At 47.7% G+C, this 24,863-nt stretch overlaps 1 protein-coding gene and 1 long non-coding RNA gene across 2 annotated transcripts; both read right to left on the bottom strand.

Annotated features, from left to right (window-relative positions):
- Positions 1-7,218: 7,218 nt before the first annotated feature.
- Arl2 (ADP ribosylation factor like GTPase 2) lies at positions 7,219-13,254 on the bottom strand. Its single transcript, XM_005063955.4, has 5 exons — positions 13,098-13,254; positions 10,897-11,007; positions 10,645-10,807; positions 9,004-9,084; positions 7,219-7,648 (listed from the first exon to the last, which is right to left on the bottom strand). The coding sequence occupies exons 1-5, from the start codon at positions 13,160-13,162 to the stop codon at positions 7,514-7,516; spliced, it is 555 nt and encodes a 184-aa protein (XP_005064012.1). The 5' UTR covers positions 13,163-13,254; the 3' UTR covers positions 7,219-7,513.
- Positions 13,255-18,343: 5,089 nt separating this feature from the next.
- LOC121141385 lies at positions 18,344-21,771 on the bottom strand. The gene is made up of 3 exons (XR_005878276.1): positions 21,569-21,771; positions 19,033-19,162; positions 18,344-18,804 (listed from the first exon to the last, which is right to left on the bottom strand). It is a non-coding gene; the product is annotated as an uncharacterized LOC121141385 (long non-coding RNA).
- Between the last annotated feature and the right edge of the window lie 3,092 nt (positions 21,772-24,863).

The following is a 24,863-nucleotide window of genomic DNA, read 5'->3' as shown; positions in this document are numbered from 1 at the left end:
CAAGACAGGGTTTCTCTGTGGCTTTGAAGGCTGTCCTGGAACTCACTCTGTAGACCAGGCTGGTCTCGAACTCACAGAGATCCGCCTGCCTCTGCCTCCCGAGTGCTGGGATTAACCCGGCCTTTTTCTCTTCTTTACATCCACCCAGCCTCACTTTTTTTGTTTGTTTGGTTTTTTGAGACAAGGTGTCTCTATGTAGTCCTGGCTGTCCTGGAACTATGTCTGTAGACCAGGCTGACCTCAAACTCATAGAGATCTGCCTGTCTCTGCCTGGCCTCAAACTCATAGAGATCTGCCTGTCTCTGCTGCCTGAGTGCTGGGATTGAAGGCTTATGCCACCTCCTGGCTATTTTATCGATTATTTTGGGCTGTGTTGCCTAAACTAAACTTCTGGGCTGAAAACATCCTCCTGCCTCGGCCTCCTGAGTATCTGGAACTACAGGTTCCTGAGATAGAGCCTAAGCCACCCAACTTTCATTGTGTTCAAAATGTGCCAGACAGAACTGTTAAATTCCCTGCTGGGTGGCTAAACATTTTCTGATGCTGAAAAAGTTGGACGGACAGTGACAGAAGCATTGAAGTCACAATGCTTATACCTGTTTGGATTCCACATAATTGCCATATGTTTGGGGGAGGTGGGAGGTACCCAGGTTGGCCTCAAATTCACTGTGTAACTGAGGCTAACCTTGAATTTTTGATCCTCCTTCTTCCACCTCCCAAATGCCGAGATCACAGGTAAGCATCTGTTGTGGGGTATCTGTACATTGTGTATAGGTGTAGTGATTGGTGTAATACAAAAAGCTGAACAGCCAATAGCTAGGCCACTCTGGGGAGAGAAAGAAAGAGGAGGAGGAATCTAGAGTTCTGGACACCAGGAGACACTGAGAGAAAATAGGAGGTCCAAGATGGAAGTCAGGTAATGCCACATGATTAAGTTATAAGAATGTAGATTAAGTTATAAGAGCTAGTTAGGCTGGGCATTGGTGGCACACACCTTTAATCCCAGCACTTGGGAAGCAGAGGCAGGTGGATCTCTGTGATTTCGAGACCCGCCTGGTCTACAGAGCGAGTTCCAGGGCAGCCTCCAAAACAATACAGAGAAACCCTGTCTCGAAAAACTAAACAAAACCAAAAAAGAGTTAGGGACAAGCAGCAGAGCATTTGAGCAGCTGGCATGCTAGGTAAAAATGCCTGCTGCATTGTGGACACAGCAGCTTCTCAGGGCTGGGGCAGTAAGGCTAGGCTCTCAGGGAACCAAAGGGGCAGAGCCAGCTACCAGAGGCCCCTGTGGCCATTTATGGTCTGTAGTGTGGTTAGAAAATGCTGTAGGCACAAAGTAAAGAGGTCCAGACCAAGAAAACCTTTAAACAGATACAGGAAAAAAATGGATATAAATAGTCATAGAAAAAAATAGTTTTTTTTCTTTGGTTTTACGAGACAGGGTTTCTCTGTATTATTTTGGAGGCTGTCTGACCAGCCCGGCCTCGAACTCACAGAGAACTGCCTGCCTCTGCCTCCTGGGTGCTAGGATTAAAGGTGTGCCCCACCACCGCCGGGCAGTGCATACACCTTTAATCCCAGCACTCAGGATGTAGAGGCAGGCAGATCTCTGCTTTTGAGGCAAGCCTGGTCTAGTTCCAGGACAGCCAGAGCTCTGTCTTAAAAAAAAACAAAACAAAAAAATGGTTTAGGTATAAAACTTTGGACTCACTAAAACAGTACTTTTTCTGAATTTGCCAAATACATATGGACTAGACATTGTGAATGTAATTCTTGCCTAATAATTGTTCTTTTTTTTTTTTTTTTTGAGACAGAGTTTCTCTGGTTTTGGAACTAACTCTTGTAGACCAGGCTGGCCTCAAACTCAGAGTTCTGCCTGCCTCTGCCTCCAAAGTTCTGGGATTAAAGGTGTGCGCCACCACTGCCTGGCCTAATGATTGTTCTTATTGTATATGGTTTTACTGTATCAGAATTAAAGCCTTTCCTTTCTATTTAGGCAAAAGGGAAAATGTTGTGGGATATTTGCTCTGTGTGAAGATGTATTGCTGTGATTGGTATAATAAAAATCTCAAGAGGCAATAGCTAGGCAGGAGGTATAGGTGGGGTTTCTGGGGAGAGAAAGGAAGAGGGAGAGGAATCTAGAGTAGGGGAGACACCAGGAGACATGGAGAGGAAACAGGAGGGGAGGATGGAAGAGAGGTAATACCATGTGATAGAAGGTAGGTTAATTTACATTATAAGACCTAGTTAGGAACAAGCCTAACCTACAGGCCAAGCTTTCATAATTATAAGTCTCCCTGTCATTATTTGGGAGCTGGCTGGTAGGATAGAAAAAGACTCATTAAAACTAGGTGGTGGTGTCACAGGCCTTTAATTCCAACACTCGGTAGGCAGAGGCAGGTAGATCTCTGTGAATTTGAGGCCAGCCTGGTTTCTAAAGCTATACAGAGAAACCCTGTCTGGAAACACCAGAAGAAAAGACAAGCATTACCACATTTCCCTCCCTTAACTTCTTGAGCATAGGTTTTTTTTTTTTTCCTGGTTTTTCAAGACAGGGTTTCTCTGTGGCTTTGGAGGCTGTCCTGGAACTCGCTTGGTAGTCCAGGCTGGTCTCGAACTTACAGAGATCCGCCTGCCTCTGCCTCCTGAGTGCTGGGATTAAAGACGTGTGCCACCAACGCCCGGCGAGCATAGGTTTTCATATATGGAAAAGGGGTACTTTTTTTTGTTTTGTTTTTGTTTGTGTTTTTTGTTTTTTTCAAGACTGGGTTTCTCTGTATTGTTTTGGAGGCTGTCCTGAAGTCCTGGAACTCACTCTGTAGACCAGGCTGGCCTTGAACTCACAGAGATCCACCTGCCTCTGCTTCCCAAATGCTGCGATTAAAGGTGTGCACCATCAATGCCTGGCCAAAAGGGGTACTTGTAACAGTATCTACTTTAACAGAGGGGAGCAAGGAGCATTTGGGTAGAACACAGGTATGGTGAAATTTCTCACCAATTTGTAATTGGTGAGAAAGATATATTGACAGTGTTATCACTAGACACACAGATTCCAGCATATTATACCACTACCAGAAATCCCATCTTCAAATGGAAAAGAGTAAATAAAAGAGCCACTAAAAATCTGAGGAGATTCTGGACAAAGTAGCATATGCCTTTAATCCCAACATTTGGGAATCAGAGGCAAGCAGATCTATATGAGTTCTAGGCCAGCCTGTTATATATAGGGAGTTCCACAGCAACTAGAGCTATATAGAAGACCCTACCCTGTCTTGAAAAAAAAAACAAAACAAAACGAAAAATCTGAGGAGGCTTGTCTTAGTGTTCCATTTTTCTTTTTTTTCTTTTCTTTTCTTTTCTTTTTTTTTTTTGGTTTTTCAAGACAGGGTTTCTCTGTATTGTTTTGGAGACTGTCTTGGAACTCTAGACCAGGCTGGCCTCGAACTCAGAGATCTGCCTGCCTCAGCCTCCTGAATGCTGGGATTAAAGGCGTGCGCCACCAACACCCGGCAGTGTTCCATTTTTCTATTGCCTCTTAGTGTTCTATTTTTCTATTGCCGTGAAGATACACCACGACCACAGCAACTCTTATAAAAGCAAGTATTTAACCTGGGCTTGCTTACAATTTCAGACATTTAGTCCATGGTAAGGAGCATGGTAGCACATAGGCAGACATGGTGCTGGAGAAGAAGCTGAGAGTTCTGTATCTGGATCCACAGGCAGCAGGAAGAGAGAGACATTGGACTTGGCATGGGCTTTTGAAACCTCAAAGCCCACCACCAGTGACACACTTCCTCCAACAAGACCACACCTCCTAATCCTTTTCAAATAGTGCTACTCCCTGATGAGTAAGCATTCACATATTTGAGCTGATGGAGGCCATTCTTATTTAAACCATCATAAGGCTGCTGAGGTGGGAAAAACCCCAAAACTTGCCTAAACAGAAAGCTGACTGTGTGTCCACTGTTACTGGTGATAATCCCCTGTGGAAAGTAGAGAGTAGCAAATCCCTTATGACCATCACTGGTGCTCAGAATACAGAGGCAGTGCAGCACTGTGGGTAGTCACCCCCACCCCGAACACACACAGAGGCATCTCCCCACCCCACCCACCCCAGGCTGACTTGTGCCTGAGGCTGTGCTAAGTGTGAATTTGAAGGGTGGGGCTATGAACGCTCTGTCTTGGCTCAGCACTTGATAGGAGACAAATAACTGGCATTAACTGAGTAGACCCCACTGAGCCACTCATCTTGGGAGCCAAAGGGATTGCTAAGGGGCTGGAAACCAGACTCAGTGATTAAAGAGTGCTTGCTACTCTAGAGGACTGGAGTTCAGAACCCAGCACCCATGTCTGGCAGCTCACAACTGCCTGTAACTGCAGCTCCAGAGGATCCAACACCCTCTTCTGGTCTCCTTAGACACATGTGGCATACACAGATATAAATCTTAAAAGAAAATAAGTTTGGAAAGGAAGGGTGAGATGTGGTGAGTAGCCTTTAAGACCAGCACTCAGGAGGCAGAGATGAGCTGATATCTGCATTCAAGGAGGCCAGCTTGGTCTACATAGGGAGTTCTAGGCCAGCCAGGGTTACCTAGTGAGGTAGTGATACCTTATCTCCAAGCAAGCAAACAACAACAACAACAAACCCAACCCAGAAACCACAGAAACCACTCACACACACACACACACACACACACACACACACACACACACACACACACACACACACACGCCACCACTGCTAAAATAAACCCAAAAAGAGTCAGTTCAGATGCCTCAGGTGAAAGTGCTTCCTTTCTATCTTGCTGACTATCTGAATTTGATCTCCAGGACTCACAATGTGGGCCCAGTGTCTCCCACATTTTCTTGTTTTGTCTTTTCTTCTTCCTGCTTCTTCTCCCCCTCCTCCTCCTCTTTGACTGGTGATGGAAGAGTAGTAGCTTAGCATGCACAAAGCCCTGGGTTTGAGCCTAAGCATACTAAAATTAGGGGACACACACACACACACACACACACACACACACACAGTTTTGAGGCAGGATCTCACCTAACCTCAGCTGGCCTCAAGCTCTCTGTGTAGTTATCTTCCTGCCTCCACTCCCAAGGACTGCCATTACAGGTATGTAGCAGTATATCTAGCTTCCCAGTTCTCTCGCCTTCTCCCTGTCCTTGCTAAGCTCTTTTGTCTACAGCAGTGTAGTTTGTGGCCCTGTACAGATCTCTGGGTGCTCCAGATGCCGGCAGAAGCAGCAGGAGAGGTGGCAGCTGTTTTGTGCCCATGTGCCCTGCCCACTGAGAGGTGAGGGTTCCACCCCAGCACTTGCTCTCTGCTCACAGTCCCTTGATGACCATAACCTTGTTTTCTGGTCTCTATGTTTAATTCACTCCCTGCTTGCTCGAGGCCCAGGAAGGCTGGCATTGGGGTGACTCCGTTGTTCCAGAGCCCAAATGCCTAAGCTCCCATTGCCTCAAATCACAACCATACGTGACCCTTACCCAATGCTCATGATGCCCTGACACCATCTTATTCCTATTTTAGCAGGTGCTGATGTTATCTTTCCCTAGACAGACAGAAGCCCAGATGGGTTAGGTATGCTGTCAGCATTACTGAGTATGTAGTAGAGATATGGGTGTCTCCGGGGCCTGGGTGTGCTTGTTCATAACAGGGTTGAGAACATGCAGACCTCATGTTGTGGAGAAAAGGCCAGATACTACCGCCTGATAAAGCAGAAGACCTTATATCAACACAAACACACATTGCAGAGGCTGGGGGCAGAGTGCTTTTTAAAGTAACAAGCCAGCTTGGAAGATGAGGACTTACTGCCCTTATTGTCATTTACCATAAACTTAAGCCTTTCCTGTGATTTTTGACAGGCAGGGATGAGGTTTCTAGAGGTTGCTCTGGCTAAGGACAGTGAGCATACTAATCTAAGAGAAAACTAATCCAAACAAGGCTGTTTGCTTGTGTCTAGCTGTATTATGACCAATTCCTTTCCATGCTCTGTCACCACTCCTGGAGTGACTTTTCCAGAGCCGAGTCAGAGTATGTTTCTAGATATCTTGGTGTGCAATTTAATCAGCACAAAGAAAGCTGTGCTTGGAGTGGCGCTGCAAACCTGTAATCCCAGCACTGGAGACATCATGAGTTCCAGGCCAGCCTGAGTTACACAGAGGGACTCCAACTAAAAAAGAGAAAATTTAAAGAAGAAAAACAATTTTTGAGAAAGATGGGAGAGAAGGGAAAAGGAGAGGAAGAACCTGTCTTGGGGGAGCTGAGTCTGGATGAGGAAGACTCTTTATGGTTCTGGAGGACTGTTTCTGTTATGATGCCTGTGTCCCTCCTTCCTGAGGACCCAGGTTAGGCTCATGTCTCTAGCTCTCCCAAGGTGGCATGGGTGGGGCTCAAGTTCAGTGTGTCATGACTTCACTTTAGGTAACTGCCCTACACCCTAGGACACAGCCCATTGGGCTTGGTGGCATCAGGACCTTGAGAGACTGGCAGGACCCTGACGAACAAGCCAGTTTCTGCCTTGGGCATTTGAATTTCAAGCATGAGCAACAACAGAAGGTGGCAAGATCTGGACTTACACAAGAGACGGCAGGATGCAGGTCCCAGGTGGGAGGCTTTGAGCCAGTCACTTTCCTACCAGAGGCTCAGCTTGTGCTGGATTGTGGGTAGCTCTTGGTAGAGCCATTCGTGGCTGAAGACAGTCTGGCTAGGCAGTTGAGGCCCTGCTAGTTGTAGTCATCCCTCAACAATATAGCTACCCATCTTCTCACTTCCTGAACAACCCAACCTGTTAGGAATATCTGTCTTATCCTACCTCCTATAGCTGTGCAAGCTGCCCACTGCACAAGTTTTGCTGGTTGCACTGGCAAACTAGGAACTGAATTTAAACTACCTGTGAGCCCCAGGCTGGGGTGTGGAGTGAGTCTATTTTTTTGTAATTTATACTGACGAAGACAAGTGTTTCTCTAGGGCACTGCCAACCCCTTTATCTCAAACCTTTCTCTTTCTCCCTGATTCCCTGTTTTAATGTAACCTCCAGCAAGTCTACTTGGTCTCTTGAAGATGGAACCAGCTATCCCTGTCTTGAGATTCCATGCTCTGTACGTTCCTCTAAAGAAACCAGTTATACCTCTGCTATGATTTGTCACCTCTGGACTCCAGCATTCCAGGTGAGGGCACAGTGATACAAAAATGGCTCAGCCAGGGACTGGGAAAGGAATGCTTTATTCTCACTGCTGGACAGAGGCGACATCCAGGACCTTGGTAGCAGCAGGTAGTCCCTCCCAGTCCAGCCTTTCCTTTTGGCATGGCAGCTGCAGGCCACTTTGGGAGCCAGGGTGACAGCCCTCGCGCGGGCGCGGGGAGCAGCAGTGAGCAGCAGTAGCAGCAGCAGGTTGCGGCGGGGTTGGGAGTGTTAGTCTGGCTGGCTGGTGTCTGTCCCCCCCAGCTGGTGTCTGATGAGGAGTAGGGGCCTGGACAGTGAGCTGGGGACACTGAAGAAGTTCAGTCAGCAGTAAACACACGACTGGAAATGTCATCAAGGAGCCAGTCGATGCCAGGCAGCAGATCCTCCCCGGTGACAGCACTGCAGCCCTGGATGCGCCAGTGATGGCTGCGGATGGAGCCCAGGTCCAGGGCCTGGGGACAGAAAGGACTGGTGGAACCAGCAGGTCTTAGTCTGTCCTTTCCCAATCATGCAATGGGAGACTCTAGCTGCACACCAGGGCCATCCTCAGTGACATAAAATCAACATGGGCTGCTGAGTGTCTGCTAGGATTCAGGCATTTTGCGGGGACCACAGAGGTCATCTGTCTCTTGCTAAGGCCTCCTGATCCAGGGATAATGTGGTCCATTTTACCAAGGAAAGAACACAAACTCAGGCTCTGCAACCTTCCGCATCACACAGCTAGTTAAGGTATGGTGGTGCACACCTATAGTGCAGTACACGGGAGGGGTTACATGAAACCTGTCTCAAACAAAAATCAAGATTCTAAGCTTGCCAGAGTAACAGTTAAGATGTAGCTATGGCTCTAGGGCTAAGTCAGCATGAAGCACAGTCCCGGCTTGTCTACCTACTATGTGACATTGGGGAGGTTACTTATTCTGTGTCTCCTGCACCTTTGTACAATGACAGTCGTTTCTCCCTCATGAGATTGTTGTACAATGAAGAATAAGAATGTGATTCCATGCAGAGAGCATCACAGTGGGAAGCACTCCCTGCAGGCTGGCTGCTAGAACCCTGTGAAGTGATCTATTACAGGTCTGCCTGCTCCCAGACTGGGGGCCACTCGACCTTATTAATCATCAAATTCCAGGTGCCCTGTCTACATCTTGCCACACAGCAGGAGTTAATAAGTGCTTTTAAAACCAATTATTAGCCAGGCATGGAGGTACATGCTTAAAGTTCCAGGCAGGAGGACTGCTTTTGAGTTTGAGATCAGCTGGGCTACAAAGTGTGTTCTAGGCCAGCCTAGGCTACAGAAACCCTGTCTCAAAAGTAAGTAAAAGAAGATTGGGCTTGGGGATGTGGCTCAAGCAGTAAAGTGCTTGCCTAGCATGCACAAGGCTCTGGGAACAAACAGCAGCACTGCAGAAACTGACAGTGTGGGTCACACCTCAATCCCAAGTACTCTGCAGGTGGAGGCAGGAAGATGAGCAGTTCAGATCATCCTTAGCATCCTAGTAAGGCTGAGGCCTGCTAGGGATGCTGAAACCCAGTTTCAAAAAAACGAAAATAATAAAGTACACCGGGCGGTGGTGGCGCACGCCTTTAATCCCAGCACTCGGGAGGCAGAGGTAGGAGGATCTCTGTGAGTTTGAAGCCAGCCTGGTCTACAGAGTGAGTTCCAAGACAGGCTCCAAAGCTACAGAGAAACCCTGTCTGGAAAAACCAAAATAACACTAATAATAATAATAACAACAACAAGAACAATAAAGTACTAACGACCCTTCAGTCTTACTACATGTGCTTGCACCAGAGCCTGACTACTCACCTCCTGAATAGCGTTAGAGGACAGTGCTCCAGGTAGGTCCTGCTTGTTTGCGAAGATGAGGAGGGTTGCTCCAGCCAGGCGCTGGGGAAAGAGAAGATGGGTCCAGGGCTGGGGAGGCTTAAGAGTATAGCCTGATCCCTTGTCTACAAGCCATGGGGTCAGTGATCAGCATGCAGGGTCAGGAGCAGGGCTCCATGGTTGTCAGGGAGCCCCAGGTGGTGTAGGCAAAACAAGCAGGTGCAGATACTAGTTACCACCTTAGTGGGCATCTCTGCCCTCCATGCCTCAGTTTCCTCTTCCATACTCAGGGAGCAGGTATTGCTCACAATGATCCCTGAGCCCTCTATAGTTCTGGCCATGTGCAGAAAGCATAAGCATGCTGGGGGCTGCCCTGGGGACTTTAGGATACATCTACCTGCCCTTCCTCCCAGTTCACAGAATCCTTAAATTGTGCTCCCAGTGGACTGCCCTGTTGGCCTCTTCCTCTACTTATTGCCCTTGTTGTGTTTGCAAATGGAACCTCTCTCTGTGTAAAGAAACATCTAACTTCTGGGCCTAGCCCTGTGGGGTCTTGGCTTAGCCTCCAACAACAGTAGCCTCTCTAGACCTGTTCAGTACTCCAGAGGGGGCTGCACTCATACTGGTGGCATGTGTCTATGTTAGCCTGACAGTCTCATGCATTCCTGTGTCCTGGCCTTCTGGCCTAACTGAAATGTGACAACATGAAGCAAGTCCTGGAACAGACACAACACATTAAAGGGGAAATGGCAGTATCCAAACCAAATACAACTTGTAGTTTAAGATAATGGCCATTCCTGAGCATGGCTTAGTAGTGCCCAACTGTAATCCTTGCACTCAGGAGGCTAAGGCAGAGGATGGAGAGTTTGGAGCCAGTTTGGGCTACACAGGGAAACCTGATCTCAGTGCCACCACTACCACCCCCCAAAAAATCAACCCTGCCAAAATAAATAGCTAATAATGGAGTGTGGCACCACAGCACAGATCAATAATCCAATTATTTGGGAAGTAGAGGCTGGTGGATCAGGAGATCAAGGCCAGGCTCAGCCAGTTGTGAAAAACCTTGTGTCAACAAAACAAAAAAAGTGTTTTGGTCCAGACAACAATGTCAACATTAGCCTAATTGTAATTTTAGGAATGTGGAAGTTGAGGCTCAGGTATGCTATCTTCCTAAAGCCACACAGCAAAGTTAAGATTCCTGGGGGCTGGAGAGATAGCTCAGAGGTTAAGAGCACTGATTGCTCTTCCAGAGGTCCTGAGTTCAATTCCCAGCAACCACATGGTGGCTCACGACCATCTGTAATGAGATCTGGTGTCCTCTTCTGGTGTGCAGACAGACATGGAGGCAGGATGTTGTATTCATAATAAATAAATAAATAAATAAATAAATAAATAAATAAATAAGTTAAGATTCCTATGCAAGCTTCATTGGCTCTCTGAGCTTCACCCCCACCCTGGGACTGAAACTCAGGGTGGTGAATCAGTAAAACCAAACAGATGTGAGTCTAGGTCTGAACCCAGGGCCCAGAAGGAATGGACCCCCTCCCTCCCCAAGTGTCCTGGTGAATCATGGCACATGTGGGAGGTCTCTGTCTTGGCTGCAGATGGAAGCCCGGGGCATACCTCCTCCACCAGCAGGCTCTGCAGCTCACGCTGACAGTCCTGCATGCGCTGACGGTCGGCACTGTCCACCACCCAGATGAGGCCATCTGTGCTCTCAAAGTAGTTTCGCCAGTAGGAGCGCAGAGACTTCTGGCCACCCACATCCCAGATGTTCAGTTTGAATCTGGGAAGGAAGGGGCAACGAAGGTCTGGCTGGTCCTGCCCTCTCTGCCTTCCCCCAGCCCTACAGTGGCCCTCAGTGACTGTACTCACCCCCGGTGCTCTAGGGTCTTGATGTTGAAGCCCAGTGTTGGGGAGATTGTGTCCACATCTTCCCCGTTGAACTTCTTGAGGATGGTGGTTTTGCCAGCATTGTCCAAGCCACTGGGACACAAAGGCTAAGGAGAAGTCTCTGAGCTCTGTTGGAGGGCACGTCATCACACTACCACCCTCTTAGGGACTAGTATATTGAAACAAGTGGAGCACATGCCTGACCCATAATTGGTTTGAGATAATTATCTCAGCCAACTCAAAGTAACTTCGTTTATGCAACAAATATTAAGTGCCTATTATGTGCCAAACCTCTTCAGGTGTTGGTGGACAAAGTCTTCACCCTAATGACACTTAAACACTAGCAAAAAAACAAAAAACCTAAATAATGGGGCTCATTATTTAGGCTCATCAGGTCTTGCAGAGGACCAGAGTTCAGTTCCCAACACCCACAGGGTGGTTCACAACCAAACCCTGACCTCTATGGGCATCAGGTGCTCAACACGGAGCACATACATAGCTACCGGCAAAACACACATAAAGAAGTCTAAGAAACAAATTAAAGACCAAATAAAGCAGGAGAGGACAAAGTTGGGTACCTGGGATCCCTAAAACCAGTGAGACATTCCTGGAAGGAATGCTTTCAACTTAGGCATCAGCTAAGGCTCTGAGGGGTCTTGAGATCCAAAACAGATGTGCCCAGTCTTCTGAAGGACCAAGTAATGTACAATATCTAGGGGTAGCAACCACCTTAATCTGTTTCTGGAATGATCCACAGCCTGTGCTGCAGAGAACAAACCACTGGGTGAGCTCAACAGCAGGTAAGAACTTGGGGATGACCACAGTGTGAATCGAGGGGTGAAGGAGGGGCAAGCTTTGCGTTTAGAACCTCTTCCTGCTCACCTGCAGGCCCAGTGACCCCCTTCTGTAAGGGGGTGAGCAGAATACCTCTCATCTGCAGTCCAACTTTAACCTTAGAAAGCCCGCCACTGATTATCCCATTCTTTCCAACACCAACCTGCCAAACAGAGCCAGGGTTGGTGTCTTCCCAGGAACCTGCCTCTCTCCTGTCTTAGCAAATGGCCAGAAACCAAGGATTCGGGCTTGGCGTCACCTTCTCCCTCACTCTCCTCCAATGCAGCAGAAACCAAGGATTCTGGCTTGGCGTCACCTCCTCTCTCACTCTCCTCCAATGCAGCAGCACTGCGGGCACATCCTCCATCTTGTCCAAGCCCCCATCCTATGGCCTAAATGGTCCCACCCATGAGGTCTCCCTCTCCCCAGTCACTCTTCACTCCTTGACTTCTCTTGAACATGGCAGTCTCATCCTCCCCCTGAGCCCTCGCACTTGTAGGTCATCTCCCTGCGTTTTCCCATACATCACTACCTCTTCAAGTCTCTGGCCAATACTTATTATCTTGGCATGGTCTTTGATCGCTCCGGACCTCGTTCTTCTCAATCCAAACTACACATTTTATTTATTTGCTTTATAACTTTTTTCTCCTCTTTCGTTATCCACAAGGAAGGATTTTTCGTTTCCCTGTTTCCGGCATTCCCTAATATAGTAGGTGATCAATAAATAGTAATCTAATGACTGTCTTTCTTAGACTGCCTAAAACTGGCACGAGTGGTAAAGTTGGAAGTGCACATTAATTTCCCTCTTCTCTCCCTGCCAGTTTGAGGACCACAGATGCTCAGGTGCCAGACACAACACAAAGGCGGGTGATGCAGGTGCTAGTTAATGCAATGGAGGTCGGCAGGGGTCCTGAGTGATAGTTAACCTGTGGCCATGTCCACGCCTACCCTCAGGGGCCTAGGCGGTCTTCACGCCCCTGGGATTCCAACCCTGAAGGAACCGCCAGGGCCTACACGAAGGGGAGGGGGCCAGCGATGCGGAGGATCGGGGCCCACGTTCGAGACAGCCCGAGAGACCGTGACGTCCGAGTCACCACCACCGCGTCGCGCCTTCCTAAGACACTGGAGACCCCGGTCCAGGGCCGGCCTTCGGGACCACGTTAGCACGCACCCCCCCTCGCCCCGCAGAGTGGTACGGCCCGCCCCGGCCCCGCGCCGAGCAGTGGTAGCGCCGCGTGAGTGACGCACCACCGGCAGTGGATACCCACGGCGGCCGCGCCCCCGCGCCCGGCTCCGCCCACCCGGCGAGTCCAGCTACCCTCGCGGCCACTGGGGCGCTCTGAGGATACAGCATGAGCAGCCGCAGCTCTCGCTCTTTCTGCTTCATCTTCTTCAGAATGGTCAGAAGCCCCATGATCCCGTAGCCTCCTCCGGGCCGCCGTTTCTTCCAGTCCCGGGACCCCGCTCCCGGCTCCTATTGGCCAGTCTGGTGCTTGGTGCCGCCCTCCACACCACGTGACCACAGGGGTGCGGGGCGTCGCCCCCTAGCGACGCGGCGGCGAATTTGCTGCCTGCTGTATTAACCCTTCGCTTCCGAATGTCTGAGGGTTGGAGGGGACTTGGGTGAAGTCCCAAACCCTCAGACTCCAAGGCCTCGATCGGGGACGGGAAGCTGACATCTCGAGCTGTATCTCGTTTAGGTAGGGAGAACTCGCGAAGAGATTCTGAGCCAGGAGTCCGAACTTAGTTCCACAAGGGACTGACGGATCATCCGGGGACTGTAAAATGGCCGGGTTTCCGCTCATCTTGTGACTTGCATTATCTACATCAGCCGGTGACAGAGAACGGGTTGAGTCTGGTCCAGGACACAGTCGGAAATGGCTGTGTGTATCGAGGGTGACGATGCCCCCTAGGGGCCGTTTCGAAATGTACATGCAGTAAGGGCAAATTGGGTTGTTTCAGTGACACAATAGTCACAGTCATTTAAAGCTCTAAGCCTCCCGCAATGCAGCGATCAGACCTGCACAAAGGATTGCCGGGAAGCTATCCGGTTGAGAAGCTGAGTCACAACGTTCGGATAAAACTGGTCGGGCGATCGGGGCAGTGGTGGCACACGGCTTTAAGCCCAGCACTAGGGAGGCAGAGACTGGCAGATCTCTGAATTCAAGGCCAACTTGGTGTACATAAGAAGTTCCAGGACAGTCCGTGTTATGCAGAGAGAACCTGTCTCAACAAACAAACATTGAAACCCACCTGCTGTCTTGTAATAGGTGGGTTCCGTTAAAATTCACTCAGTAAATGACTTTGCCCAAGAGTTAGTTCTTTTTTGTTTTGTTTTTTGAGACATGGTTTTTCTGTGTATCCTTGGCTGTCCTGGAACGCTCTCTTTAGACCAGGCTGGCCTCGAAGATCCACCTGCCTCTACCTCCTGAGTGCTGGGATTAAAGCATGCACCATCCTGTAATTGGTGACACACATTTTTAATCCCAGCACCTGGAAGTAGAGGCAAGTAGATGAGGCCAGCCTGGTCTACATATCCAGTTCCAGGACAGCCAGGGCTACATATAGTGAGACTGCTATGCCCAGATGGCAGAACCCAAAAAATCCACCACTGAGGAAGCACTCGGACCCTGCCCTTTTGGGAACAAGCAGAGTGCTGCTTTTTGGCTAAGGGGGATTTTTAAAGGAAAGGTTCAAAAGACTGACTGTCTTGAGATTACAAAGTTTTCATGGTTACATAGGATGAAACAATGACTATGTTTAAGCAGGATGCAATTAAAGCAGGATGCTGTAGAGGAAGTTTGTTAATTATCTCCTAGGCAGGGACTTTTACAACTACAAATTGACAGCCATCTGATCTTCTTTAGGACAGAGAAATGTTGACACAGCTTGGGGGTGTTATCTGTTCCCAGGTCTCTCAGTACCTGGTTCTTTGTTTAGCCTTATCTATCTGTTCAGCTGCCTTTTTGGGAACTCAGAGAGGCTTAAGAGTTTTTCTATTTGGGCTTTGGAGTCCAACTTTTAGACTTTTATTAATTTTTCCCATTTTACTTCTTTCAAGACCCTGTCACCAAAAAAATTATTATTGCGTGTAAACTGTGGGGGTGTGTGGATGGGGTCAGGGGACAACTTTATGGAGCAGATTCTCTCCTCACTGTGGGCTCCAGGCAGGAAGCTCAGATCATCAGACTTCTCCAGCAAGTGCTTTCACTGCTGAGCCTCCTCACTGGCCCAGAGTTAGCTTCTCCTCTTAGCCCTCCCCCCACCTTACCTTTTTTGATTTGTTGAAATGACCTTAAGGCTGGCCTTATGCTCACTGTGTAGCTGAACTCTTGGTCCTCCTTCCACTTCCCAAGTGCTGGGATTACAGGCTGGTCCACTATGCCCTGCCTCTTGTTTTTGTGAGGTTTGCTTTGTTTTAATTTACTGTTCCACACGTGTGTGTGTGTGTGTGTTTGCTTGCATGTTTGTCTGGGTACCACGTGAATGCCTGGTGCCCTTGGGGGCCAGAAGAGGGCATTGGAACCCCTTGGAACTGGAGTCATGGTCAGTTGTGATCCACCAGTCAGGTGCTGGGAATGGAGCAGTCAGTGTTGTTAACTGGTGTAACATCCCTCCATCCCCCTTTTTGTTTTGTGAGAAAGGGTCTCTTATATCCATGCTGGCCGTGAGCTCCTGGACCCTCTTGCCTTCACTTCCCAAATCTGGGATTGCAGGTGTGTAGCACTACCACTCAAGGCTCACGGAGTGCTGGGGGTCAAACCCAGGGCCTCATGTATGCTAGTCAAGCACTCTTAACAACCAAGCTACACTTCCAGACCTAGAGTTGCTTTTAAGGACTGGGAAGGGGTGTCTGGGAGGAGATGGAGGGGGCAGGTATGAGGATGATAGGAATTCAATACAGTATATATACATGTGTGAACTTACCAAATAATTAAAAAAAAAAAAAGATCAAGGTTGGGGGTCTAGCCCAGGCTGCCCTTTCTTTACCTCAACAAAAGGAGAAGAGGGTGTTCTGAGAACCCTTGAGAAATACCCTAGAGAACCAGGAAGAAGCTATATAGAGCTGGGGTTCTAGTTAATTGTGGCCATATATATATTAAAGAATTTGTATGTGGGGGGGGCGGGGGTCCTCTGCAAGAAAAATGAAATTAAAATGTTAATTGTTATAGTCGAGCAGAATGTGGGCAATGCATGCCCCCAATCCCAGCTCTCTGGAGGTGAATGCAGATCAGGAGTTCAAGGTCCATCCTCTTCACTTAGAGAATGAAGAGCTACTATTGGCGACTTAGTCTCAAAACACAAAACAATCTAAACAAATCCCCACAGTTGTGAAAGCTGCCTTTGAAGAGAAGGGAGTCCTTAATGGATTGTAACCTAAGGCTGAGCTCCTGAGACGCTGTGCAGGGCTCAGTTGCCTCAAAGAAAACAACTTAGCTTGACTTGATTGATGTGCTGGCTGGTACTTGCTGAGGCTAGAGTGTCATGAATCAGCAGTTCAAGGGCCTGTTGAGGCTAGCAGGGGTCTTGAACCAGGACTTCAGGACAGCAGGATGACAGAGTAAGACTTCCTCCCCAAACTATAAATAAGTAAAGCAGGTGTCGCTTTTTTTTTTTGTTGTTTTGTTTTGTTTTCTCTACAAGGTTTCTCTGTATTGTTTTGCAGGCTATCCTGGAACTCACTCTGTAGACCAGGCTGACCTCCAACTCACAGAAATCCATCTGCCTCTGCCTCCCGAGTGCTGGGATTAAATGCGTGCATCATCAATACCTGGCTATGGTCACCTTTGAAGTTAGAGTGACCATAACCAAACTTTTTATTCTGGAATAAAAATGAAAGCCATATATGTATAAATGTATAAATGAAAATAGCCGGGGCTGGGGAGATCGCTCTGTGGTTAAGAGCACTGTCTGCTCTTCCAGAGGACCCAAGTTCAATTCCAAGCACCCACATGGCCAGGTCGCAACTGTCTGTAACTCCAGTTCCACGGGAACCCAACACCCTGGCACTGCATGTAGGCAAAACTCCAATGAGCATAAAATAAAAATAAATCAATCATTTAAGAAAAAGGACATTGTTAATCATTAAGCATTAGAATTATATTGAAATATTTTTACTCATTTTTAATATCTAAACATTTATTTTTAAGGCATCCCTAGATAAATTTTCTATTTGATTCATCTTAGAACTATAATGCTATCTACATATGAACATCTGAACTCGGAAACTAAGCAGGCCTGGTTTAGTACTTGGGTGGGACAACTCTAATGCTCATACTAGTTTATTCAAAGCTCCAGGGCCTGGGAACAGGCTTGCACAGAGGTGGAGTTCCTAGATCAAGGCCTTCTATTCAGCCACCAGCACTACCAAAATAAGAGAGTGATGAGAAAGGAAGGAAACCCTGATTTTCTCTCTTGTAAGGCATGAGATGCTAGTCTTATTTTTCATGTCTCATGCCCATAACAGAGCACCAGCCAGCACTTGGTGGCAGCATACTCAAATACAGGTTTTGTCCTGTTAAATAGCAAAGAACTTGAAGGTATAATGTGTAACCTAAATATTGAAATAGTAACTGTGTACACACTAGTTTGCCCTGGCCTGCTTAAAGACTCCCACTCATGTCAGAGGGAGTCTCCAATATCCAAGGGCAAACCCTGTCCGCAGTGTTTGCTCCTTACTGCCCAGCGGGTGTGTGCACCACGCAGGGCTCTGTCAAGTGCTTCGGAAGACGGTCAGAGCACTTAGACGTCTTCATTCCAGGTCTCCACCAGCTGCCTCATGTGGGCAGCCCAGCAGCGCCTCATCCCACTAGCCGGTGACCAAGGGAGCGATTACTCCCTCACAGCCAGTCACTGGCAGGCATAGGCCTCCCTAAGACGGAGGCATTGAGAGTACTTGGAACTCAGTGCTGCCAGCAACCACGTTTGCTCACTTCAGCTGTCGTCCATGGCTGTCTTTAGAACAAGTCTGTAGAGGGTCAGTATCTCTCATACCTGTAATCTATCAGTCAGAAGGCCAAGGCAGGAGGATTGACACCAGTTTGGGGCCAGTTTGAGCTACATAGTGAGTTCTAGACTAGCTTGGGCTATAGCGTGAGACCCTGCCTAAAAACAGGATGCTAGGGATGGTGGCCCACACCTTTAGGCCCAGTGCTTGAGAGGCAGAGTCAGAAAGATGTCTGTGAGTTCAAGGTCAATCCAGTCTACACAGGGAGTTCCAGGACAATGGAAGTCTATGTAGATCCTGTCTTTAAAAAGAACCATCACGGTGGTGGCAGTGTACACCTTTAATATCAGCACTCTTGAGTGTGAGGCCAGCCTGGTCTACAGAGTGAATTCCAGGACAGCCAGGGCTACACAGAGAAACCCTGTCTTGAAAACCAAACCAAGCCGGGCGTTGGTGGCGCACGCCTTTAATCCCAGCACTCAGGAGGCAGAGGCAGGCGGATCTCTGTGAGTTCGAGGCCAGCCTGGTCTACAAAGTGAGTTCCAGGACAGCCTCCAAAGCCACAGAGAAACCCTGTCTCGAAAAACCAAAAAAAAAGAAAAAGAAAAAGAAAAAAAAAAGAAAAGAAAACCAAACCAAAACAACAAGTAAATTAAAAAATTTAAGAAAAGAAAGGAAGAAAAACAATAATCATAAAACCAAAACCCAACAACAGAGAAAGCTATTAAAGAAACAAATGACACCAGCACATAGCCCAAAACAAAGCTGTCACAATGCCTCAGTTGCTTATGACTCCTAAGGGCCAGCTGATGACTGAGAGTGGGAATGGCTAAGTATTTCCAGGTGTCTGTCCTTGCTGGGCCTCACTTGGCCACCTGAGAATCAGAGGCAGCTCTTGTTTCCACCCACGCAGCCTCTGCTCACCTGGAGAGCGGGTGGGGCTGACGCCTCTGCTCCTGCTGTTTCTTTGAGTCAGGATCTTGAGTGTAGCGTAGGCTGTACTTGACTTTATGGCTGTCCATCCTCTTGCCACGTCCCTGAGTGCCAGGATTGCAGGTGAGCCCACCATGCCTCCTCCACAGGGTCCTTTTCACCTTGGTGGTTTGGGTCTGCAGAACGTAAGCATGTCTAATAAAGCTTGACTGTTTGGCTCTTGGACCAGTCCTGGTCTACTGCTCCCTCCACATTCATCCCACCTGGGCCTGGAGTACATTCCTCTCCTCTGTCTGCCACCCAGTGCTTCTCCTTTCTTTCTTTGTTCAAATGTCCAGTGGCTAAAACTGTATGCTCTTGTGCAGATATTGGCTGGGACTTTACCTCAGTGATGGAGTGCTTACCTGGCGTGCTCAGGGCCCAGGGGCAAGTCTCCAGCACCACAGTCAATCCTGGTAGTTGGGAAATGCAGGCAGGAGGATCCAGAGTTCAAGGTCAGTTGAGTTCTAGGACAGTCAGCTATACAGAAAAACCCTGTTTAACAAAACCAAAATAAGTAAGTTCTAGGTCATTGTCAACTGCATAGCAAGTTGGAAGAGACAGGCCAGTCTATGCTGCAGGAGACCCAGTATCACCCCCCAAAAAAAATTAAAAACAAAAATAACACCCAACAAAACTCTACTAAAAATTATTTTTTAAAGATTTATTTATTATGTGTACAGTGTTCTGCCTGCATGTATCCCTGCACACCAGAAGAGGGCACCAAATCTCATTACAGATGGTTGTGAGCCACCATGTGGGTTCTGGGAATTGAACTCAGGACCTCTGGAAGAGCAGCCAGTGCTCTTAACCTCTGAGCCATCTCTCCAGCCCTAAAAGTTATTTTAGTTGGATGTGGTAATGCACACCTCTAACCCCAGATCTCTGTGAGTTTGAGAGTGAGTTCCAGGACAGCAAGAGCCACATAGTGAGTCCCTGTCTCAATAAATAGATAAATAAATAAATAAATAAATAAATAAATAAATAAATAATGATTAACTATGTTCATGGGTTTTTTCGTGTTTGTATGTCCGTGCACCATGTTCATACCTAGTACCTGGGGAAGCCAGAAGAGGGCATTGAGTCCTCTGTAAGTGCAGCAAGTGCTCTTAACTGCTGAGGCATTGTTCCAGCCCCTACTAGTTTTGTTTGTTTTTGAGACAGGATTTCTTTGTATGACCATGGTTGTCCTAGAACCAGCTCTGTAGACCAGGCTGGCCACTAACTCACAGAGATCCACTGCCTCTACCTCTCAAGTGCTGGAATTGAAAGTGTGTACCACTACCTCCCGGCCTATTTTGTATTTTTAAGACAGGGTTTTATGTCATCTAGTCCAGCCTCAAATTCCTATGTAGCCAAGCATGACCTTGGATTTTTCTTAAACAGATGTTTTCAGTCGCCTAGCACAGGACCTGCCATGTAGTAGGTGTTCAAAGAGTCTTTGCTGAATGAGAACAGGAGACAGAATTGGGGCATGGAGGGCTGGGTCAGTGAAGAATAAGATGAGAGCATGTTAGGGCTGGGGACAGTTCAGTGCTTACAGTACAAGCATGAGGACTTGAGCTGTGTCCTCATAAGCCACATCTAAACCAAATACAAAAGCAAGAAACAAAACGAAACAAAAAAACTCCCACAGGGCCTGGTGCCACCTATCCGGAGGCCCACTGGTCATGTAGCTTAGCCTAATGGATGAAGTCCAGACTCAATGAGAGACCTGTCCTAATGATCAAATTCAAGGCCAGGCTTTGGTGGCGCACGCCTTTAATCCCAGCACTTGGGAGGCAGAGGCAGGCGGATCTCTGTGAGTTGGAGGCCAGCCTGGTCTACAAGAGCTAGTTCCAGGACAGCCTCTAAAGCCACAGAGAAACCCTGTCTCAAAAAAAAAAAAATCAAATTCAAGAGGCTGGAGAGATGCTCAGTGTTTACTGCACCTGCAAAGAACCTGAATTTGGTTCCCAGTACCCATGCTGGGTGGCTTACAACCACCTGCAACTCCAGCTCTAGGAGATCTGACCCCTCTTTGGTCCTCCACAAGCACCCACACATACGTGGCACATACACACATAGTGGGGAAGGTGGAGAGACAAAATAAAAAACCCAACAAGGTAGACGGGACTAAAGACATAGAGGTTGATCTCTGACCTCCATATTATATATGCACATACAGGATCATGCACACACACATACACACACTCACATACACACTTATACACACTCACACACCACATACACACACACCACACACATACTCACATACACACACATACACACTTATACACACATACCACACACATACATACACACACATACCACACATACACACTCACACACCACACACACATACACACACACCACACATACACACTCACACACACCACACACACACATACACACACATACATATACACACACATACCACATACTCTCTCACACACACATACACACACACATACATACACACACATACCACACATACTCTCTCTCTCTCTCTCACACACACACACACACACACACACACACACAAAAGAGAAGAACACGCTGAGACTGGCAGACGCTGAGTCTCCTTGGCTTTACAACTTTGACTTTACTGTCCTCTCCTCTTATTGAGTCTCGGTTTCCCCCAGTTAGAAAGCCAGGAGACTGGATGGACAATTTTTAGAGTACTTTGGTCGTGGTCACCTGTCCATTTGCCTAGCTCAAGTGCTCCCAGGTCCATCCCTACCCTCTTGGCACCATCCAAGGTGCAGGGTTGGCCAAAGGCATCCTCTTGTGTTGGGTCTGTGAGTTGCTGGCCCCTGGGAACGGGCAGTCTTCACATTGCTCCAACCCAGCCAGGACTCTGGGTGCGTGTTCCTTCACCCTTGCTGGCTGCTCTCAAAGGACAAGAACAAGGGGACTTACCTTTCCTGAGCTCACTAGTGACCACTATCCATGTGTAACTTCAGTCATGATGATAGCTCTGGCAAAGAGGGGATTTTCATTTTATAGACAGGGAAACTGGGGTGCAGAAAAAAACAGGCCACCTTGGTAAAGGCCACAAAAGTAACAGGCTTTGGGAGAATCTAGGAGCTGAGGTCCCAGCCTCCGCCTCCACAGCCCATTGTTTGCTGTTTATACTTCCTGTCCTCAGCGAGCTTCCTGGAAATGTGTGTGACTTAAGGAAAGCAGAGCAAAGCATAGGCAAGGCTTCCTTGGCAACAGAGGGTTCCGCAGAGAGCTGAGCACTAGGATGTGTCATCTCCCTCTTCCCCTCAAAGGTCACCACAGCACCACAGCGAGGGAAGTACTGGTGACGGGTGACTAAATGGAACTCCAGGCGCAGTGTCCTGCCCCTTGGGAGGCCTTTTCATTAGCGATCCATGACCGTGCTGTGCTGAAACCAAAAGTGGTCCTTCCTGAGTTATGTCCTCGAGAGTCGCTTCCCCAGCCCCTGCCTAGCAATCAGCTGCCTAGAATGGTTTCCTTCGGCAAGCCTTTGCCTTCCTGTGCATAGGTGACTCTCAAGACCTTGCTTCCCGATTCTAGATGCTGGGAAGGAATGGAAAAAGATGGGTAGGGATAAAGGTCCCTGCAAAGGCAGGTGGCAGATGCTTCCCAGCACTGGGGGAAGGATCAAGAATTGAAAGGCTTGGGCTGGAAAGACAGTTCAGTAGTTGAGAGCATTGGCTGCTCTTCCAGAGGACCTGGGTTCAATTCCCAGTACCCATATGGTAGCTCACAAACACCTATAACTCTAGTTCTAGGGGGTCTTCTTCTGGCCTACTTAGGCACCAGACATGCAAGGATACACAGACATATCTGCAAGCAAAATATGCATACACACAAAATAATAAAACATTAAAAAAGAACTCAAGGTCATCTTTAACTGTATAGAGAATTTGAGGTCACTCTGGAGTATATGAAATCCCATTTCAAACAACAAAATCTATCCCTCCCTAGCAAGGCGGGGAGCAGCCCAGACTCTTCATATTGGCTTGTTCTGAGCCCAGGACCCACTCTTCCACATGCCCTTCTTCTGACAGTATCGTCCTGATGGCCTTGAGAATTGCCCCTTCCTCATTCCTACTCCCTTTGGTTCAGATAAGGCTGACCCCACCTCCTAGTACAGAGTGAGCCTGGGAGCCTGGCTTTGCCCAGCTCATGGATACAGGCTGCTTAGGTCAGACCAATGAGAAAAAAGCCTGGAGGTGTTTGTCATTCCTATTGAGAAAGTGTGGGGGACTCCCTCTTCCCAGAGCAGCTAAACTGCTGTCTCTTGTGGGCAGCTTGCTATGGAAGCCCTGCTTGGGAATGTAGCCAGGCCCCAAGTATGTTTCGTTAAGTATGTATATCCTCTCTGTTCTTGCACCCTGGAAAATTGGGCGGGGTGCAAAAGTTGGGGGATCTAAGATCTCGCTATGTAACTCAGGCTGGCTTTAAACTTGTGATTATCTTGCTAAGACAGGATAGAAAGAGGAAAATTATTAGAGGAGAAGGGAAGGTGTACTGTTTGAAGCTTCTTGCCAACTGAGAAGCCAGAACAGCACAAACATTTGCTGTGGGGCTAGAGCGATGGCTCAGCAGTTAAGAGCTATAACTGCTCTTGCAGAGGACAGGTTGATTCCCAGCACCCACATCAGGTGACTCAGAACTGCCTGTAACTCCAGTTCATCTGGCTTTTGAGGGCACATGGGTACATATGGTACATATAAAATCAAGTATATATGGTACACAGAAAAAGCAAGTACACATAAGACAAACCTTTAAATAAAATCTTGTTGTTAAAATGTATTTATTTATGGTGTATATGAATGTCTGTAGCTGGGGTATGTTTCAGAATATGTGTTTACACTGTAAAGATGTGTCTTTTCCTAAAGCACCTTCTGATTGGTTTAATAAATAGCTAAATGGCCAGTAGCTAGGCAGGAGAGAATAGGTAGGGCTTCTGGGGTGAGAGAGGACTCTGGGAAGAAGGGAGGAGGAGACACCAGCAAGACGAGGAACAAGTCACACATACAGTACAGAGGAATTATCTTTTTGTACACCATGAAGACTTGTCACTGGGGTTGGTTTAATAAAAAGATGAATAGCCTTTAATCCCAGCACTCAGGAGGCAGAGGCAGGCGGATCTCTGTGAGTTTGAGGCCAGGCTGGACCAACAGCCTCCAAAACAATACAGAGAAACCTTGTCTCATAAAACCAAAAAAAAAAAAAGAAGTAAAAAGATGAATAGTCAATAGCCAATACCATTTTCAGGGCAGAGAGGATACTGGATACTGGGAAGAAGGGCTGGGAGGCAGAGAGATGCCAGGAGACTAATAGGAAGCAGCATGGAGAGTTACAGTAAAGGTAACCAAGCCATGTAAAAGAAAACAGATGAAAGGAAATGGGTTAATTTAAGTTACAAGCACTAGTTAGAAACAAGCCTAAGCTATTATAGTTAATAATTAATAATAAGTTTCCATGTCATTATTGTGGAGCCAGTAGCCTACAGAGAAGAGGTAACCAAGCCACGTAGAAGAATGTAGATTGATAGAAGCAAATTAATTTGAGTTGTAAGAGCTAGTTGGAAACAAGCCTAAGCTAAAGACCAAGCTTTCATAATTAAAATCCCCCGTTTCATTATTTGTGGGCTGGTGGTCCAGGAAAATCCAAGGAGAAAGTAAAACTACAGGGGTGCACATGCCTGGGCAAATTATGCATCTGGAGGTCTGTTGGGCCCCAGCCCCATGGGGTCTCTGTGAGTTGCTGGTCAGCCTACAAGTGCAACTTGTTTTCCAGTCCAAGTGCTTTCTGTTTTCTAGTCCTGTCTTACTGCCCTGGCCTTGACCCTCTGACATCAACATCTAGCAGGAGGGGTTTTTCCACTGTGCTGTAAACCTGTATATAAAGTTCCTCCCTCCTACAAGAGAGACCTGTTAACACTTGCAATGAAGACACACACACACTCTCCTGGCAATAAAGGCAGCACATGCATTCTCTTAGTACAAACAAGTGGACATCTTGTCTCTCTTTTCCTAATACCTTGGAGTTGCTTGTGGTGCTGGCGCCACAGAGGTCAGAGCACAACTTCATGGAATTAGTTCTCTCCTACTGTGTGGGTTCTGGGGACTTAAGTTAGGCCATCAGGCTCAGCAGCAAGTACCGTTACCCTCTGAGCTGTCTCACTGACTGTAAATTGTAGACTGACTTTTTGGTCAGGACTGTTGACTCCCCC

This window comes from Mesocricetus auratus, unplaced genomic scaffold, assembly GCF_017639785.1.
Source record: "Mesocricetus auratus isolate SY011 unplaced genomic scaffold, BCM_Maur_2.0 Super-Scaffold_4256, whole genome shotgun sequence".
NCBI lineage: Eukaryota > Metazoa > Chordata > Mammalia > Rodentia > Cricetidae > Mesocricetus > Mesocricetus auratus.
This window is presented reverse-complemented; position numbering and strand designations above follow the sequence as displayed.

Coding starts and splice junctions, on each gene's coding strand:
- Arl2 (XM_005063955.4), bottom strand. CDS start 13,162: ATGGGGCTTCTGACCATTCTGAAGAAGATGAAGCAGAAAGAGCGAGAG. Junction 11,008..13,097: donor GAGCTGCGGCTGCTCATGCT/GTATCCTCAGAG, acceptor TTTGTGTCCCAG/TGGCTTGGACAATGCTGGCA. Junction 9,085..10,644: donor AGAGCCTGCTGGTGGAGGAG/GTATGCCCCGGG, acceptor CTCTTTCCCCAG/CGCCTGGCTGGAGCAACCCT.